This window comes from Dasypus novemcinctus, chromosome 19 (assembly GCF_030445035.2).
Source record: "Dasypus novemcinctus isolate mDasNov1 chromosome 19, mDasNov1.1.hap2, whole genome shotgun sequence".
Taxonomy (NCBI): domain Eukaryota; kingdom Metazoa; phylum Chordata; class Mammalia; order Cingulata; family Dasypodidae; genus Dasypus; species Dasypus novemcinctus.
Window position 1 is genome coordinate 38774160 of NC_080691.1, and position 17476 is coordinate 38791635.

Genomic DNA, 17476 nt, shown 5'->3' on the forward strand with positions numbered 1-17476 from the left:
GGGCCTAAGGTAATACATTCCTGGCTTTGTAGACTTCTGCAGGCTGGCGTGGATGGGCTGCAATTTTTTTTTTTTTTTGAGATCTCGGTTCTTTACGCTGAGCTTTTGATTAAGAACTGAGCTTTAGGCAGTTTGAAACTGTATTCTGCGTAGAACCTTGAGCATGGTTCTTTAGTTGCGTTGTTATTTCATTAGTTTTAGCCTCAACACTACTGCAGGTGACAGATATTACGATTCTATTTTACTGGTAGGTAGATGGAGGCGTTGTTTTGCCCACGACTACAGAGTTAGGAAAAGATGTCTCCTAAAAATCCGTAGGACTATCTTTGATTTTCTTTTTCCTAGATCTTTCGCCGGTCGTCCTTCGCGGGTTTCCCATCTGCAGTCTTTGTGGGCTGGTCTCCTCCTCCCGCCTCTCCCCAGCCCAGGGCTTTCCGCGGGCCCGCCGCCCTGCCCACTCTTGGGGCGTGACCAGCAGACCCGGGCCCCGCCCCCATCCAACCCCCCCGGCGGCCCGCCCCTTTCCCTCAGCCTCCAGCTGAGGGCCCGAGCGTGCGCGCGCGCCCCCGCTCGCGGCTCGGCGTCGGGATCGCGCTCTGTGTGGCCGCTGCCGCCATGTTGTTGTGGTTGTGAGAAGGCGGTGGCGGCGGCGGAGCAGCCTGACTGTACGCTCCAGCGGCCCAGGCGCTGCCCCCCGCCGGCCCTGGTTGGGAGCCTCGTGGGGTGGCGGAGGAGGCCGTGCCGTGGCGGGCCTCGCAATGTCCTGCCGCCCGGTAAGACGCCCACTTAACCCCGTCTCCTCAGGGAGTGAGAAGGAATTGGAGAAGGGGCTGGCCCCAGCCGCGCTGCGGCGGCTGTCACCCTCCGAGGAGGCGGCGGCCCGCGGGGGGCTGCGGACAGCGTGTGGGGCCCGGGAGAGGCCCCCTGGGCGGCCTCCGCTACCGCCCGGGGGGAGGCGTGGGGAGTGCGTGCTTAGCGGCCCGACCCCGACCCTCGGCGCGGGGGAGGCGGGGTCCGGGGCGGGAAAGGCCTGCTTGGACTTGACGGGACCGGGCCCCGGGGCCAGGGGCGTGGGCCGCTACTCCCTGAGCTGCCGGGCCGCTGTCCCAGGCCCCCCCGGGAGATGGGTGTGTGCACCCTTCTCCCTCGACTGCGTCTGCGGGGGTCCACCGTGGCGAGAGGCGGGAGGTCGGGGGCCAGCAGGGGCGGGCCTGGGCCTTGTGGGAAGGAGGAGTGGCTCCCTAACTGCAGCAGGGCATCCTTCTGACCTCTTCGTTTTTGGGTGGGAAGTATGGAGCGGGGCTATCGAGGGAGCTCAGGGAACGCTGCGCAAATAGTTTCATCAAAGATTACAGTGTTATTTCTCAGGCAGAAGTCGTGCTGCATCTCAGGACCCATAAGATATTGTACTTTGGGCTGAAAAACTATGGAAAATTATGGGGTACATTTTTTATGGCCACTTTACTAAACTCTTTTTGTGTGTGTATGGGGGATCTCATGATCTCATTTGTTGAGTTCTGCGCATGAGCTTCTGTTAGGTATTGATGGTCAGGTCCTTTCCAGAAGCCTAATTCTCTTAGTATTTCGACATCCACTTTATATTTGACATTGTCTTTCTTCACCCCCCCCCCACCAAAAAAAAAAATGTGCGCGTACTCCTCTTTTAGTTTCTTAACACGTGAGGGCAATGCCATCGAAGGCCCGGGTTGAATTACACGAGGTGGTTCTTTTAATGTGAAGTGTGTGTGATTTTTCCATGGAGAAATAAGTGATGAGGATATTACTCTTTCAGATTGTTTTAGAGACATGATCTGTGTTATTTTTGCATGAAGACCAAGACCAAGGAGCAAGTAAGGTGGCATGCAGAAAATCTTGTCTACAGCTTGTGATTTGGGAGGGTGGAAGAGCGTACAGAAGGACACTGTTTTGAAAAAACCCAGTACAGTGTGTGATATTAAAATAAACTTGGAGAGTTCTAGAATTTTAGATTGATTGCCTATGAAGGCCTCTTTCAGCTTTAATTACCTCTGTCGTTTTCAGGTGACCAAGAGCCATTCAAATAACCAGCCTAGTGGTGCAGTCCCGTTTGTAGTTAATGAGAACACATTCTCAGCTCATAAGTTCTTTAGGTCAGTGGTTGCCTAGTATAGACAGTCTAAAATGCTGATTCCTGGGCCTCATGCAGAACCTAATGAGTTAGAATTTCAGGTTGGTGCCTGGGAATCCATCCTTACAAAGCTCTCTGAATGATTTTGGTCAGTCAGGTATGTGAACTTTTGCTTTAGGTCACCTTTGGTATTTTAAAAGATTACCATTACAATTTCTGATAGTTCTTTCACTTGTTTATAGATTGTTAAGAATTTGACAGGTGAGGAAGAAGGAAGCCTGAGAGACTTAAAACTGAAAATTGAGCATCTCTTCAAATGTAATGGATGTATGTAGGGGAAATAGGTTTTATTGCCAGAAGTTATTTTTGCACAAGTTTTTAGGAACACGCTTGATAAAATTAGATGCTGCTTGTCTGGAGGAGCAGCCAGAGATATATCGTAGAATCCAGAGGAAAGAAGAAGAGAGGGAGAGACAGTGCATCTGTTCTTGCTCATGAAGGGTTCCACCTAAGGTGTTTCCCAGCATCCTAACATCCCCGTTGCTCCTTAAGCATTTGTGACTCACTTTTCTAGTAAAGTGGAGGGTAGGGTGGGTGAGTTAGCAGTCATTTGAGATCAATGTTGTGGACCGGGAAGGTTTACTGTGGATTTTGAAAAGTTCTTGTAATTTATGCTAGGGTAGAAGGAGTGTTAAAGTCAGTTTTTAAATCTGTTGTAGTCCTGGTTAACTCCTTCTGTGGTAAAATAGAATGCTGAGGTACTAAGGGGAGTAATTAGGTTTCAGATGGGTGTGGTGAGGGTTGCTGTAAAGTTTGGAAGAGGTTCAAGTGTTACAATTATAGTTGTGTAGGGTAGTGAAGGAGTTTGGCAAATATCCTTTTAAATCATGGAGTAGTATTTTTAGAGACATGAGCCCAGCTGAACACTGTAAGAGCCAGTAGCCGTATCTGTTTTGTTCCTCGTGTCCCCAGTACCTAGCATAGTTCATGGCATATACAAGATCCTCAGGTATTTGTTGAGGAAATGAATAGTGTTGAGATGGGAAAAAAGAACAGTTATAATTGTTGATGGCAGTATTAGTTATTAAAAGGCTAATTTATATCTTGCATTAGATTAAAGAACCAGTTTCAGTCTGTGTGGTTTTTTGGAACTTTTGAGATTGTTTTCTGTCTGTCTCTGTACATTATCTCCTTCTCTAATTCTTGTGTCTTAGTTTTATATATGTTAGTGACATCTTTTTTTAAGAGCACAATTTATTAAATTCAGAGTGGTGTAGGATAATGGGAATCTCTGAATTAGCAGACACACAGACATTCTTATACCATCTGTGTCATTAGTTGTCTATGTGACTGCTTTTGGGAATGTCACTCAACTTCCCTGGGTCTCGGTTTCCTCATCTATTGAGTCAAGTCCTGTATTTTTTGACCTCAAGGAGTTTCTCCAGCCTGATTCTGGAATTATTTAATAATTTGTAATTAAGTGTGTTATTTGGTATTTATCTTATATAGGTAGGCAAACCTTTTTCATTAAAAAAAAAAACTACAAACCATCATATTCTGTTTTGGTTCTGCTTTTACTTTGTGGATTGTAGACATTGTCCAAAAGTGCTCTGGAAATCGAGTGCGTGTTGCAAGTATTATGCAGAAACAACTTGCCTATGTTGTTGTAATTAACTTAGTGTTGAAATCAAGTTGGGTTTCACATAGAGAACTTCATAATTTACTGTGAAGCACAAAAGACTAAGAATGGGTAGGGAGTTTGTGCAGTGGATGTGGTCAGTATCTTATAGACCTACAGACCACCAATTTTGTAATTTTATATGGTGAATTTATATGTATTATTATTATAATTATTTTGAGGCACCAGGGTTGGGATTGAACCCAGGAACTCATAAGTGAGAGGCCGACTCTCAACCATTGAGTCACATTGGCTCCCCTGAGTTGGGTTTTTTGTTTGTTTGCTTATTCTTTGTCTTTGTCTTTTTAGGAGACACCAAGAACTGAACCCCAGACCTTCCATGTGGGAAACAGGCGCTCAAGCGCTTGAGTCGCATTTACTCCCCTATATATATTCTTATAATGAGTGAGACTTTAATTTAAGAGAAAGTATTAGATCAAATGTCATACAGGATTGAACTAGGATTCCCAGTAAATTTTAGATACTACCAAAATTGATAAAACTCATTGCTATATTTAGTCTTCATTTTAATTATGATCCCAGTACTTGTACCATGCTTTTGTCTTTGTTTTTGTATCAAGAAACTTAATACACCTTTTCAACTCATATTTGCTTTGGATGTTTAAAATGAAAATTGTTGTAGAATGAGAGTGGATAAGCCAGAAGGTCCTGGGTTCAAGCATGGGTTGTGCTACTTCTTAGCTGTTGTTTCTGGCAAGCCACATAACCTCTCTGAGCTTCAGTTTTGTCATTAGTAAAATAAGGAAGAGTGACATCCCTTCTCATCTCACAGACGGTCAGGAAGGGTAAGATGAAATGGTATATATGACAAGCAATCTAAAAATACAAAGGTATTGCGTTAGAATTCTCTTTTATTTTCTTGGAAGAGTTATCTTATGGGGGCAGCGTAAACCTAGTCCATGTTGTCAAGTGCAGAATTCACTGATGTGCCTGATAAGGCATAGGGAAAAGTTTCTGCTTCTGTACTCTGCCTGAAGAAAACTTTCAGCACTGGCATCCCATTTGCCAATAAGAATAGTCATGGTGTTGCAGGAACTTCAGAGGGATCTGGGATATCTTGCCTTTGTGTCAAGGTATGCACTTAACTAGATTTCACCCATTTTGTTGGAGTGGTTGAGGAAGGTGGTAAAGGTAAGGAGTTTAGTCCATTACTATATTAAGATTTAGGGCTGTGTTTTCTAAATGGCAGGTGGCATCCTAATTGGGTTCAGTGTGGTGGATCATGACCAGCATTTAAAAAAAAAAAAGGGGAAAAAGAAACAATAGAAAATATTGGTATATTACATATGGAAAAAGCAAGTATTGATTTGTGAAATTTTTGTCCCTTTTTATGTTTATGTATATGTAGTAGGTTACAGTGAAAAATGTATTTAAGGGTGGTAAAATTTTGAAAGCATTTGTTCGGGGACATGATACTTGGGCTTTGCAGCTACTATGACTGTAAGATAGTAAGGCATAAAAACAAATGAAAACCACAAGGAAATTCTGTAGTCTAGTTACATTAAAGTTAATCTGTTAAAGTTGAAATACCTCATAGCTCTGTTATAAATTGTTGATAATGAATAAAGGGAAGACATACACTTATGCTAATACAGTTAGACACTCTTTTCTCATAAAGTGGGCTACTTAGTAACCACAGAAGCGTTGTCTTGGTGCTGGCTACTAAAGAGCATCATATTGGATTTTGCCTGGCCTTTTATGGGTCTGTTCAGAATCAGGCCATTATGAAAGATAGTACAAGCTTTTCTCTTCTTTTTTTTTTTTTGAGATACTGGGGCCTAGGATTGACCTGGGATCTTGTAAGTGGGAAGCTGACCCTCAAGCACTGAGCCACATCGGCTCCCCTGAGTTGTTTTTTTTTTTTTTTTTAAAGGGGGCATAGGAACTGAACCCTGGACCTCCCATGTGGGAAGCAGGTGCTCAACTGCTTGAGGCACATCTGCTCCCCAAATTTTTCTGATTTCATTTCTCTGGGGTCTGAATTTGATTTCTTTGGTAGCTAATGTTTTTGTAATTTAGTTGCAGAAGAGAAATATAAATTCATTTATTCTTAATTATTCCTAGATTGATAACTTGGCAAAATGTAAGGAAATTGTAAATATATTGATACATCCTCACATAATTGATAAGCATTGGTATAAAGACAAGATGGCTGGGAAACGGACTTTGGCCCAGTGGTTAGGGCGTCCATCTACCACATGGGAGGTCCCCGGTTCAAGCCCCAGGCCTCCTTGACCCGTGTGGAGCTGGCCCATGCGCAGTGCTGATGCGCGCAAGGAGTGCCCTGCTACACGGGTGTCCCCCGCATAGGGGAGCCCCACGCGCAAGGAGTGCACCCATAAGGAGAGCCACCCAGCGCGAAGGAGGGAGCAGCCTGCTGAGGAATGGCGCCGCCCACACTTCCGGTGCGGCTGAGGACAACAGAAGCGGACAAAGAAACAAGACGCAGCAAAAGACACAGAAAACAGACAACCGGGGGAGGGGAGGGGAATTAAATAAATAAAAATAAATCTTTAAAAAAAAAAAAAAAGACAAGATGGTTAAGTTGAAAAAGGGTAGTTCTTATTTCTTGGATCCATTCCTATCACTTTTTTTTTTTTTTTTTTAGATAAACCAAATAAGTAATTGTCAAATAACTAGGCCGATTCCACAAACTACATGGGACAAAGCAGTATGTTTATAAAAGTTTTGGTAGTATTACAGGACAAAAATTGATAAGTTTAAACTTAATCAGCATTTTAATTTCAAAATGAGATTGTCTGTTTCTGATTATAAAAGCTGTAGTGTTCAGTGTTAAAAAACAAAACAGCTGAGACAGCCCATGAGAATAAAGAAAAATAGAAATGACCCACAATCCCATATAGTTACAGCACCTCCTAATATTTTGGTGTATAACCATCTGTATTACCCAAAGGGGTGGTAATGCAAAATACCAGAAATCTGTTGGCTTTTATAAAGGGTATTTATTTGAGGTAGAAGCTTACAGTTACCAGGTCATAAAGTGTAAGTTACTTCCCTCACCAAAGTCTGTTGCCGTGTGTTGGAGCAAGATGGCTGCCGATGTCTGCAAGGGTTCAGCCTTCCTTTTCTGGCGCTGTGGTCCCAGCTTCTTCCAATCTCAGCTGTAGGCTGCGATAAGTCTCATTTCTTTCCCGGGGCTCGTTCCTCTCCAGGCTCAGCTGCTCTGGTCTCTCCGAGGTCAGCTGTAGACCATCAGGCTTTCTCTCTTTCCCGGGCCTTTGCCATGTCTGTGGAGCCATCTCTGTTCTTCTGTGTTCTTCTCCCATGTGTCTACTTCCTGGGACTCCAGCATCCAAAAAAAAAAACTTCAACTAACTCCTCTGCCATCTTGTTTTCTCTGTGAGTCCCCGCCTACTGAAATACTTAAGAAGAATTTTTCAGTCAAGTCAATGATACCTTAATGGGTATTTAGTGTTCTGTAATATGGATTCATCAGTATACAGCAATTACCTATTAAAGAACAGACCCAATTTTTCTTTAAAACAACAATGCTATGATGAATTAGTTTGGACATTTTTATACCATTGTTCTGTTATTTCTTTGGGATCAATTCCTAAAAGTGGGCTTGTTGGATCAAAGGGTATGTGTATTTTATTTTATTTTTTATTTTAAATTTGAATATACTCAGACTGCCGTATAGACAGATTTTTTTCTTAAACTCCATCAACAGTATATTAGTGTTCAATCCATATATTCTTTATATATATATATATGTTAGAGCAGCTGTGAGCTTATAAAACAATCATGCATAAAGTGCAGAATTCCCATAGATCACCCTTCTTCCAACACCTTACATTGTTCTAGAACTTTTGATACAGGTTATGAGAAAACATTGTCAGACTGTTACCACTAATGATGATCCATAGCGTACATTTGGTATATTTTTTCCATACATCCCCTATTATTATTGTTAAGATTTTTAAAATTAAAAAAAAATTTGTTTCTCTCCCCTTTCCCGCCCCTGCCCAGTGGTCTACTCTCTGTGTCCATTCGGTGTGTGTTCATCTGTGTCTGTTTGTATTCTTGTTAGCAGCACCCGGAATCTGTGTCTTGTTTTTGTTGTGTCATCTTGCTGCGTCAGCTCTCTGTGTGTGTGGCACCATTCCTGGGCAGGCTGCACTTTTTTTGTGCTGGGCGGCTCTCCTTAATGGGGTGCACTCCTTGTGTGTGGGGCTCCCCTACACGGGCACACCCTGCGTGGCAGGGCATTCCTTGCGTGCATCAGAACTGCGCGTGGGCCAGCTCATCACACAGGTCAGGAGGCCCTGGGTATGAATCTTGGACCTCACATGTGGTAGGCGGATGTCCTATCTTTTGGGCCACATCCACTTCCCCATCCCCTGTTATTAACACCATGTGTTAGTATTGTACATTTGTTTTAGTTTATGAGAGAACACTCATATTTGGACTGTTAACCTCCTTCCATCTTCTACCACGTGGTTCACTGTGTTATACAGTTCCATCCCTCGTGTAATCTATCCAAAATGTACCCTCAATGGCTCTCACTTTCATCACAGAGATGTGCAGTCATTGCCTTGGTAAAGTTTTGAACGTTTTCCAAAAGGAAAAATCCCTTACCCTGTCTTATTGACCCTAGCATTGATATAGTGCACTCTTTGATGATTATTACATTGTATAACAGTATTGCTGTTAACTATAGTCCATAGGTTACATTAATTTTATTTTTCCCATGCTTTTCCAGATTCTTACCACCTTGCATTGTTCTAGTTCATAGAAGAACATTTTTGTATTTGTACAATTAACCACAGTCCTCATCCACCTCTGGGTTCATTATGTTATTCAGTTCCTAGATTATTCTCTAGCTTTCTTTCAGTTAACATTTATATTCCTAGACCACCCCTTTCAGCCACAATCCCAATTATAAGCCAGTATGTCAGTTATACTCAGGGTAATGTGTTAACGTCATCTTTATCCATTTCTACACTTTTACAGTCAAGCTAATTAAAAATTCTACATACCTTCAGCATCAGTACCCCTTCTCAGCCCTCATCCTATCTCCTAGTAACTTTCTGTGTTTTAACTCTGTGTGTTTATTCTTTGTATTTAGTTTATATTAGTGAGGCCATACAATAGTTGTCCTTTTGTGTCTGGCTTATTTCAGCATAATGTCCTCAGGGTTCATCCATATTATCGTATGCGTTCCAATTTTATTTCTTCTTACAGCAGTGTAGTATTTCCATCGTATGTGTATACCACATTTTGTTTATGCATTCATCAGTTGATGGACACTTGGGATGTTTCCATCTTTTGGCAATTGTAAATAATGCTGCTATGAACATCAATTCCATATATATATATTTTAGGGGCTGGGGACTGAATCTGGGACCTCATGTGTGTGAAGCTAGCCCCACATTGGCTCCCCTGAGTTGTGTTTTTCATTTGCTTGCTTGTTGTTTGCTGTTCTTTTTTTTCAGGAGGCACTAGGAACTGAATGTGGGGCCTCCCATGTGGGAGGTGGGCACTCAACCGCTTGAGCCACATTCACTCTCCCATATGTTCTTGCTAGTGATTTACTATTTTTTAACTTTTTTATTGGCAGTTTAAAATAGTTTTGGAGTAGTTTTCCTTTTGTTCTTTTTTTCTGCATTAAGAATTACCTCTATAGCTTAATTTTGTGGAGGGGGCAGGTAAAATTAAAAGTGCTGTAACAGGGTGTACATTAGGTCCATGGTCTCTAAACTTTTTGATTGTTTATTTCATCAGTAAAAAACCAGGGAAAATTGAGCATTTACATCTATCCTTAAGTATTTATTTAATTTACAGTGTACATTCAGCAACTGATTATCGTATGCCTTATAAAATATAAACCAAAAATTTCACAAGGGTGGAAATTAAAAATAAAGTTCAATTATCTTCCTCCTTTATCCCTGGGGAGCATTTTGGGTTCTCCTTGAGATATATTATACTCTGCTTTGGAGACCACTACTTTAGACTCTTAAAATTTAACAGCCTTGGGGAAGCAGATTTGGCCCAGTGGATAGGGCATCTGTCTACCACATGGGAGGTCTGCGGTTCAAACCCCGGGCCTCCTTGACCCGTGTGCAGCTGGCCCATGCGCAGTGCTGATGCACGCAAGGAGTGCCCTGCCACGCACGTAGGGGAGCCCCACGCGCAAGGAGTGTGCCCCATGAGGAGAGCCGCCCAGCGCTAAAGAAAGTGCAGCCTGCCCAGGAATGGTGCTGCACACACAGAGAGTTGACACAGCAAGATGATGCAACAAAAAGAAACACAGATTCCCATGCCGCTGACAACAACAGAAGCGGACAAAAACAAGAACACGCAGCACATGGACACAGAGAACAGACAACTGGGGTCGGGGGGAAGGGGAGAAAAATAAAATAAATCTTTAAAAAGAAAACCTAACCGCCTTTATGGGTGATTGTTTCTGGGCACTTCATTAATTTTGCAGATGGTCTAGCTTAGTTGTGTTGTAATAGTGTCCCATGCTGTTGAGAGTCACTGTCTGCATTAAGGACAAATATAAACCTTGTACATAAAGCATCAATTTAATATTTTTTTTTGTCATTGTTGAGGTGGTTAAATTTGGAAAGGGCAAACCATAGGATTGGAAACAGTCTAAACGGTCTATTTCTTTTAGATGTGAAGAACTGCTACTGTGTAGAGTATATTTTAAAAAATCTATGTTTTATGGAAAGCAGCTTGGTTATATCCCCTAATTTCTAAGAGTTTAGGTCTTAGAGACTGAGAGCAAAGGGATGAGTAATTACTACTTGCTTTCCTTTGCTTGCAATGTACCACAATTAGCTTGTCACTCTAACTCCTTTTGGAAGAGCCTACAACATTTTTAATGCTTTCTTGGGCTGAAACTTTCCATGATGAATCTTAGATTAAAAGATAACTTTTTTCTTAAGTTTGAGTATGTTGCTTTTGGTTTGGCTCCCCATTTCCCCTTCTTATATGTTCTGAAATCCGGGTGCTTTTTGCAGTAGAAAAATGAGTCCTGCTCCCTCCTATCCCCATCATGGGTAACTTGATTTCATTTATTTTGTGTGGGTCATTGTCAGAGAAAGATTATATGAAAGTTTTAGAGATTGTGAAATGGGACATTGGTAAGCAACTTGCCTGATTATTTATTATAAGTAAAAGATAATTTACACTGAAGATAATTGCTATATATAGTGCTATAGACAAAAGGCCAGGTATTTATTTATTTGAAATTTCCATTCTTTTCTTTTTGCTAGCATAATTTATAAGGTGCTTTCATATACATCTTTTAGATCTTTATAAGGATTGAGAGCATCATTTAATCCTGGATCTTGTGACTTGCTTGAAGCCACATATTATTGTTTGATATCATATTTAAAGAATTAGTAGACTGTAAACCCTGCAAAAATAGAGAATGATGGCTCTTTTTTCCTCTCTCTCTGTCTCCCTCTCTCCAGCACTTAATACATTGCCTGGTTCACAGTATATTATAAATATTTGTGGACTATTTAAATGCTTACATATTTATTTACATGTAAATAAGTTATAGCTGTAAAAAAACAACACTTAGCATTTTCTGTAGATTGTCTCTTCTTCATCTGATGTGCATAGAAAATATTTTTGTGGGAGAGGTTGTTAATTTTAGATCAGCCTTGCAGATATCCATCCCTTTACCTTCTCTTAAGGATAAGGATATTTTCAGGGTGACTAAAAAATTAGTCTAGACTGATTTCCTTTTACTGTATGTGTTTCTCCTACTGACAAGACTGCTGTGTGTGTGTGTTGTTTGTTTATATTATGGGCTGTTATTTTAAAAGGAAACATACTAGTTAGTTGGTCTTTGGTTGTATAATGGTTCTTGCAAATGGATTCCACAGTTTGCCATGGGCTGAATGAAAAGAAACAAGTATAATTCCTCTCATTTATCTTCTTTTCTCCAGCTCCCTGTACACATGGTTTTGGCTTACTCAGAAAACTTTGAAGAAAATTAGTTTTCCACAGAGCTAGAATGCTATTTCTCCTTTGTTCTGTTATACTTAAAATAATGTTTAGTAAGGGACCAATACAACTGTATGCACAGGAGAGACCCTGGAATGGCCTGAGTGGAAATACTAACAGTGGCTAATTTCTGGATGGAAGGACAATCTGACTATTTTCTTAATTTTCTTGTTTATAATCAGGAAAAACTGCTGTTTTCAAGGGCATTTTCTTTTTTTCACGCGGGGCAGCTTTCCTTGCCGGGTGCACTCCTTGCATGTGGGGCTCCCCTACGTGGGGGACACTCCTGTGTGGCATGGCAGTCCTTTGTGCATGGAAGCACTGTGCATAGGCCAGCTCACCACACGGACCAGGAGGCCCTGGGTTTGAATCCTGGACCTCCTATATGATAGGCGTATGCTCTGTTGAGCCACATCTGCTTCCCTTCAAGGGCATTTTAATGACTAGTTTTTGTTGGGTGTCTTGTGAAGGTTTAAGTCAGTAATCAGTGAGAGAGTGGGTAGTAAATGGCTTCTGTTCATAAACAGAATGACAGCTGTCAGAAGTTATTGGAGGAATGGGGCAGGCAAGCTAATTTGAACTTTCACATTGTAAAATTCTGCTATGGAGACTGGGCTTTGATTGAAATTAAACACAAGAGGACTTCCAACTAGTTTTTCTTGTCCTAATGAGCAGATTGAGAAGTATGATTAATGTCTTTTTAAAAAATCATATTTCATGAAGTCTGTCACCACAGGGCTCGTTCTGAGCTCCCATTTGTGTGTCAACTTGCCATGTGAACTTGGTCAAGTTCTGTAGCCTTTGTCTTTTGTTTTGTTTTTTTAAAAAGATTTATTTATTTCTCCTCCCCCCCAGTTGTCTGTTCTCTGTGTCCATTTGCTGTGTGTTCTTCTGTGATGGCTTCTCTCCTTATCAACAGCACCGGGAACCTGTGTTTCTTTTTGTTGCATTTCTGTCCTTATCAGCGGCACCAGGAATCTGTGTTTCTTTCTGTTGCATCATTTTGTTGTGTCAGCTCTCCGTGTGTGCAGCGGCATTCTTGGGCAGGCTGCGCTTTCTTTTGTGCTGGGCGGCTCTCCTTACGGGGCGCACTCCTTGCGTGTGGGGCTCCCCTATTTGGGGGACACCTGTGCGTGGCAGGGCACTCCTTGCATGCATCAGCGCTGTGCATGGGTCAGCTCCACACGGGTCAAGGAGGCCGGGGGCTTGAACCGCAGACTTCCCATATGGTAGGTGGACGCTCTATCTATTGGGCCAAGTCTGCTTCCCGCCTTTGTGTTTTTTAATATTTTGTGTGTGTGTTTTAAAAGATTTATTTATTTATTTCTCTCCCCTTCCCTCCCCCACCCCAGTTGTCTGCTCTCTGTGTCCATCTGCTACATGTTCTTCTTTCTCTGCCTCTGTTGTTGTCAACAGCACAGGCATCTGTGTTTCCTTTTTTTTTTTTAAGATTTATTTATTTATTTAATTCCGCCGCCGCCCCCCCCCCCCCCCCCCCCCCCCCCCCCCGTAGTCCTCAGCCGCATGGGAGTGTGGGCGGCACCATTCCTGGGCAGGCTGCACTTTCTTTCACTCTGGGCGGCTCTCCTTACGGGGCGCACTCCTTGTGTATGGGGTTCCCCTGCGTGGGGACACCTGCCGTGGCAGGGCACTCCTTGCATGCATCAGAACTGCTCATGGGCCAGCTCCACATGGGTCAAGGAGGCCCAGAGTTTGAACCACAGACCTCCCATGTGGTAAACGGATGCCCTAATCACTGGGCCAAGTCCCCTTCCCTGTGTGTGTTTTTAAAATAGCACATGGATTTACAGAAACTCAGATGTGATGTGGACTTTGTATATGTATTAGGAGCAGGATGATATTTAGGCAAAAAAAATTTTATTCTAGTAATATAATCTTACTGGAGTATTGGTGTTAATAAAGGTCTGAGAGTTTATCACAAGAGAAGTAAAGGAGAGTTAAAAATGTTGGTGAGAACAGAGTTTTGATGACTCTCAGAATACCTAGATGCACATTTTGACTCTGCTTTTTGTCTTGCTTTCTCTTTAGACAAGTCACTTAACTTTTTTGGGCTTCATATTTTTCTGTAAAACAAAGATAATATTTAACCTTTCTTTGCAAGGCAATTAGGTACAATTCAGGTAAAACCATTGGAACAGAGATTATTGTTAGATAGGCCTGTGTGCCATTGTGTTTTACCTTACAGAGCAGAGTTGTGGAATATAGGGTGAAATGATTTGTCCAAGGCCACATAGCTGGTGATTATTTATATCATTATTTATGTTAGCTTAATACTTAACTGTAATTACTATATGCCAGACACTATTCTGAGTGATTTATGTTTATTAACTCATTTATTTTACTCATCTAAGATTATTCCCAGAGTTGGGTACAATTATTGCAGTTTTACTGATGAAGAAATTGAAGCAAAAGGAGATTAAATAAATTGTCCAGATAGTTGAATTCCTGACCCTGAGAACTTTTTCATTTTGCTGTATGCCTATTTCAGTGAAAACATTGAAGATTTTTTACTCAATTTTTAAGATCTTAAATATTAAGATAATCTCTTGGAGGTTTTTTGAAGTAAAAGTTATTATTATTATTATTATTTTGAGTCAAAATTAAGAGAGGTGCCTTATTTGTTTTGGGCAGTATGTTTCTGACAAAGATTGATGTTAATATTATGCTTGGGTTTTATTCCTTCCTTGAGAAACCTCATTTTCTTCTAAAACTACTAGGATGTAAATGCTAGGCAATTTTCTTTAAAAAAAAAATAATTTTTTTTTTCCATTTTAAAGAAATTTGTGACTAGTTTACAAATATTGTTTAGATTTCAGGCAGAACGTTAGTGGAGGGAGTTTTCAGCCCTTGAGGCAGAATAGACAAGGTTTAGTGTTCCTGCTTGGATAGTATAAGCAGCATTTGGCCCAGGTTTTCAGAGCAGTAATTAAGAGTCTATTGTATCTGTGTTTTTCTTATTTTTATTTTTTATTAGTGTGTAATTTATATACAGCAAAATTCACCTTGTATTCGAATACAGTTCTGTGAGTTTTGGAAACACATATAGTTGTGTAACTACCACTGTGGTCCAGATATAGAATAGATCTGTGATCACTTCATAAAATTTCCTCATTGCCCTTTGTATTTGGCCCCTTTCCCACTTCCAGTCCCTGGCAACCACTAATCTGTTTTGGTTTTTTAGTTTTGCCTTTTCTAGAATGCCATATAAATGGAATCATGTAGTATGTAGCCTTTTGAGTCTGGCTTTTTTAATTTAACATAATGCTTTTTAAGATTCTTCCATGTTCTGTGTGTCAGTATTTACTTTTTGTTGCCAAGTAGCAGTCCACTGTAGGGATGTACCACTGTTTCTTTATATACCCCTGCTTGTTTGGGTTGTTTCCAGTTTTTTGGTAATTACAAATAAAGCTCCTATAAAAGTATTCACACATAAGTGTGTCTGTGTTTTCCAAATATCTGGTTTTAAAAAATGTGTCTAGAGCTTTTGTAAATTTATTATAGAACCTGAAAAAGCTTGTAATTTTCACAGAACATAGTAAATTGTTTAGTAAAAGTCATCCTCTCCTAGAGCCCACTCAGATCTGAGATGAAACTAATCTGTTATATATCTTGTAGTATAAATTATAGATCACTAGTATTTTTTTACTTTTATGTTTCTTTTATTTTTCAGAGGTATTGGAGATTGAACCAAGGACCTTGTATGTAGGAGGCAGGTGCTCAATGACTGAGCTACATCTGCTCCCCCTTTTAGTATTTTTTTTTTAAAATTAAACTCACAAGTACTTGTTCAATGGATAAGTTTGCTTATAAAACTCCCTTGTGCACAGTTTCATGTTTTATGATTTTTGTAGCTCTTGAATAGTGAATTCTTGATTTTCTTTTGTTCCTTTAAATAGTAGAATAATGGAGAGCACATGTGGCTCAAGTGGTTGAGCACCTGTTTCCCATGAACGAGGTCCTGGGTTCGATCCTTGGTACTTCCTAAGAACAAACAAACAAACTCTCATTGAGGGTGGAGGTAGCTCAGTGGCTGAGTGGTGCCTCCCATGTGCGAGGTCCTGAGTTCAAATCCTTTACCTCTTTTGAAAAAATAGAATATTTGCATATTTGGTTTTAAAAAGCTTAAGTTAAAAATGGGGAAAAACTTCCAGGAAGATGGTGGCCTAGAAAGATATAAGACTCTGTTCTTTCCCAGAAAAATAGCTAGAGGACAGGTAGAAATGGCCTGGGAAAAATCTTCTAGGGTTTAGGGCACCAGGGGAAGGCAGGACACTGGCCAAAAGAGAGAGTGACAAAGGAAAAGAATCATGATAACTGAGTTAAAAGCAGCAGCTGCTACTGCCGGCATGCTCACTTACCCTATAGACACTTTTGAATTCTCAGGCCTCAGGTTTTGACCCACAAATTTGGTCTACTGTGTCCTGCCAGCCCTTCTAGGCTGGGTGGGGCCACGCCATTGTTTGCCTTGGGAGCCAGTTCAGGACTAAAAAGAGATCCGAGACTAAAGACATCTCACACTCTTAGTCTCCCCCTTTACTGACCAAGACTGGTTGTTGAAGGTACAGAGGGGAGTGGAATTATTTCCTACCCGGGAAAAGGGAGGAGGCTGCTGGCAAATGTTGGAAAACTGCCTCTGAGAAAGTTTGAAATATGAGGCTCCTAGCCTCCAGGCAGGAACTTCTGTCAGATCAATCCAGTCCCTATTATAGCAAACACTCCAACCAGGCATTGAACTGAGGGGGCTGCCAAAGAGCACCATCTGTGGCAGACTAAAGAAGTACATGTGAAGAAATTAAAAGTAAATAAGTATGAGAGGATTTTTCTGGCTTTTACAGCCTCCTTCCCTAGGGCCCTAGGAAGTGGGTCTGCAACCCATTACTGGGTCAAGAGTCCAGTTTGAACAACTAATAGGGACAATCCTAAAGATCCAAAACAGGCTGAACCAAGAATCAAAGACCAGCAGTAACACACAGCCTACCGCCACTAAATCCCTACACAAGATAGAGAAATTGAGCATCTGAGTAAACTCACCATCCTAATCAGATGCCTAGATGTCAGCAAAAAATTATGAGCCATACTAAAATATGGAAGACATAGTCCAATAAAAGGAATGTATCAAAGCCCTAGAAGAGATGCAGGATTTGAGGCAACTGATTAGTGAAGTGCACACAAATTTCCCAAATCAGATTAATGAATTGAAAGACAGTATGGCTAAAGAGAGAAAATGACATCCAGAAAACATTGAGCAAGCACAAGGAAGAATTTGAAAACCTGAATAGAAAATTAACAGAGCTCATGGGAATGAAAGACATGCTAGGTGAGATCAAAAACACATTAGAAGGGAAGCAGATGTGGCTCAACTGATTGAGCTCCTGCCTACCACATGGGAGGTCCCTGGTTCAGTTCCTGGTGCCTCCTAAAGAAGACAGCGAGCTGACATGATGGACAGGTGCACCAGCTGATGCAACAAGATGATGCCATAAGAGACACGAGGAGGAAGAACATAGTGAAAGACCCAAAAAAGCAGGGAGTGGAGGTGGCTCATGTGATTAGGCACCTCCCTCCCACATTGGAGGTCCCAGGTTTGGCTCCTGGTGCTTCCTAAAGAAACAAGGAAGATGAACAGACACAGCAAGTGCAAAACAGTGAGGGAATTGGGGGAA

General features: G+C 41.4%; 1 protein-coding gene across 33 annotated transcripts in view; it reads left to right on the forward strand.

Moving 5' to 3' along the window:
- Window positions 1-511: 511 nt before the first annotated feature.
- The window catches only part of MTMR3 (myotubularin related protein 3), a 184607-nt gene continuing 167642 nt past the window's right edge, over window positions 512-17476 (forward strand). For 10 of the 33 annotated variants that reach the window (XM_071209861.1, XM_071209864.1, XM_071209875.1 and 7 more), the window contains exon 1: window positions 575-773. Coding sequence is in view for 9 of the 33 variants with exons in the window: in XM_058281625.1 (XP_058137608.1) it covers window positions 759-773 (15 nt within the window). In the remaining 24 variants the exon portion in view is untranslated. Of the gene's footprint in view, window positions 774-17476 lie in introns of all 33 variants that reach the window. The other 23 variants (XM_058281625.1, XM_058281626.2, XM_071209865.1 and 20 more) reach the window with 11 other exon arrangements.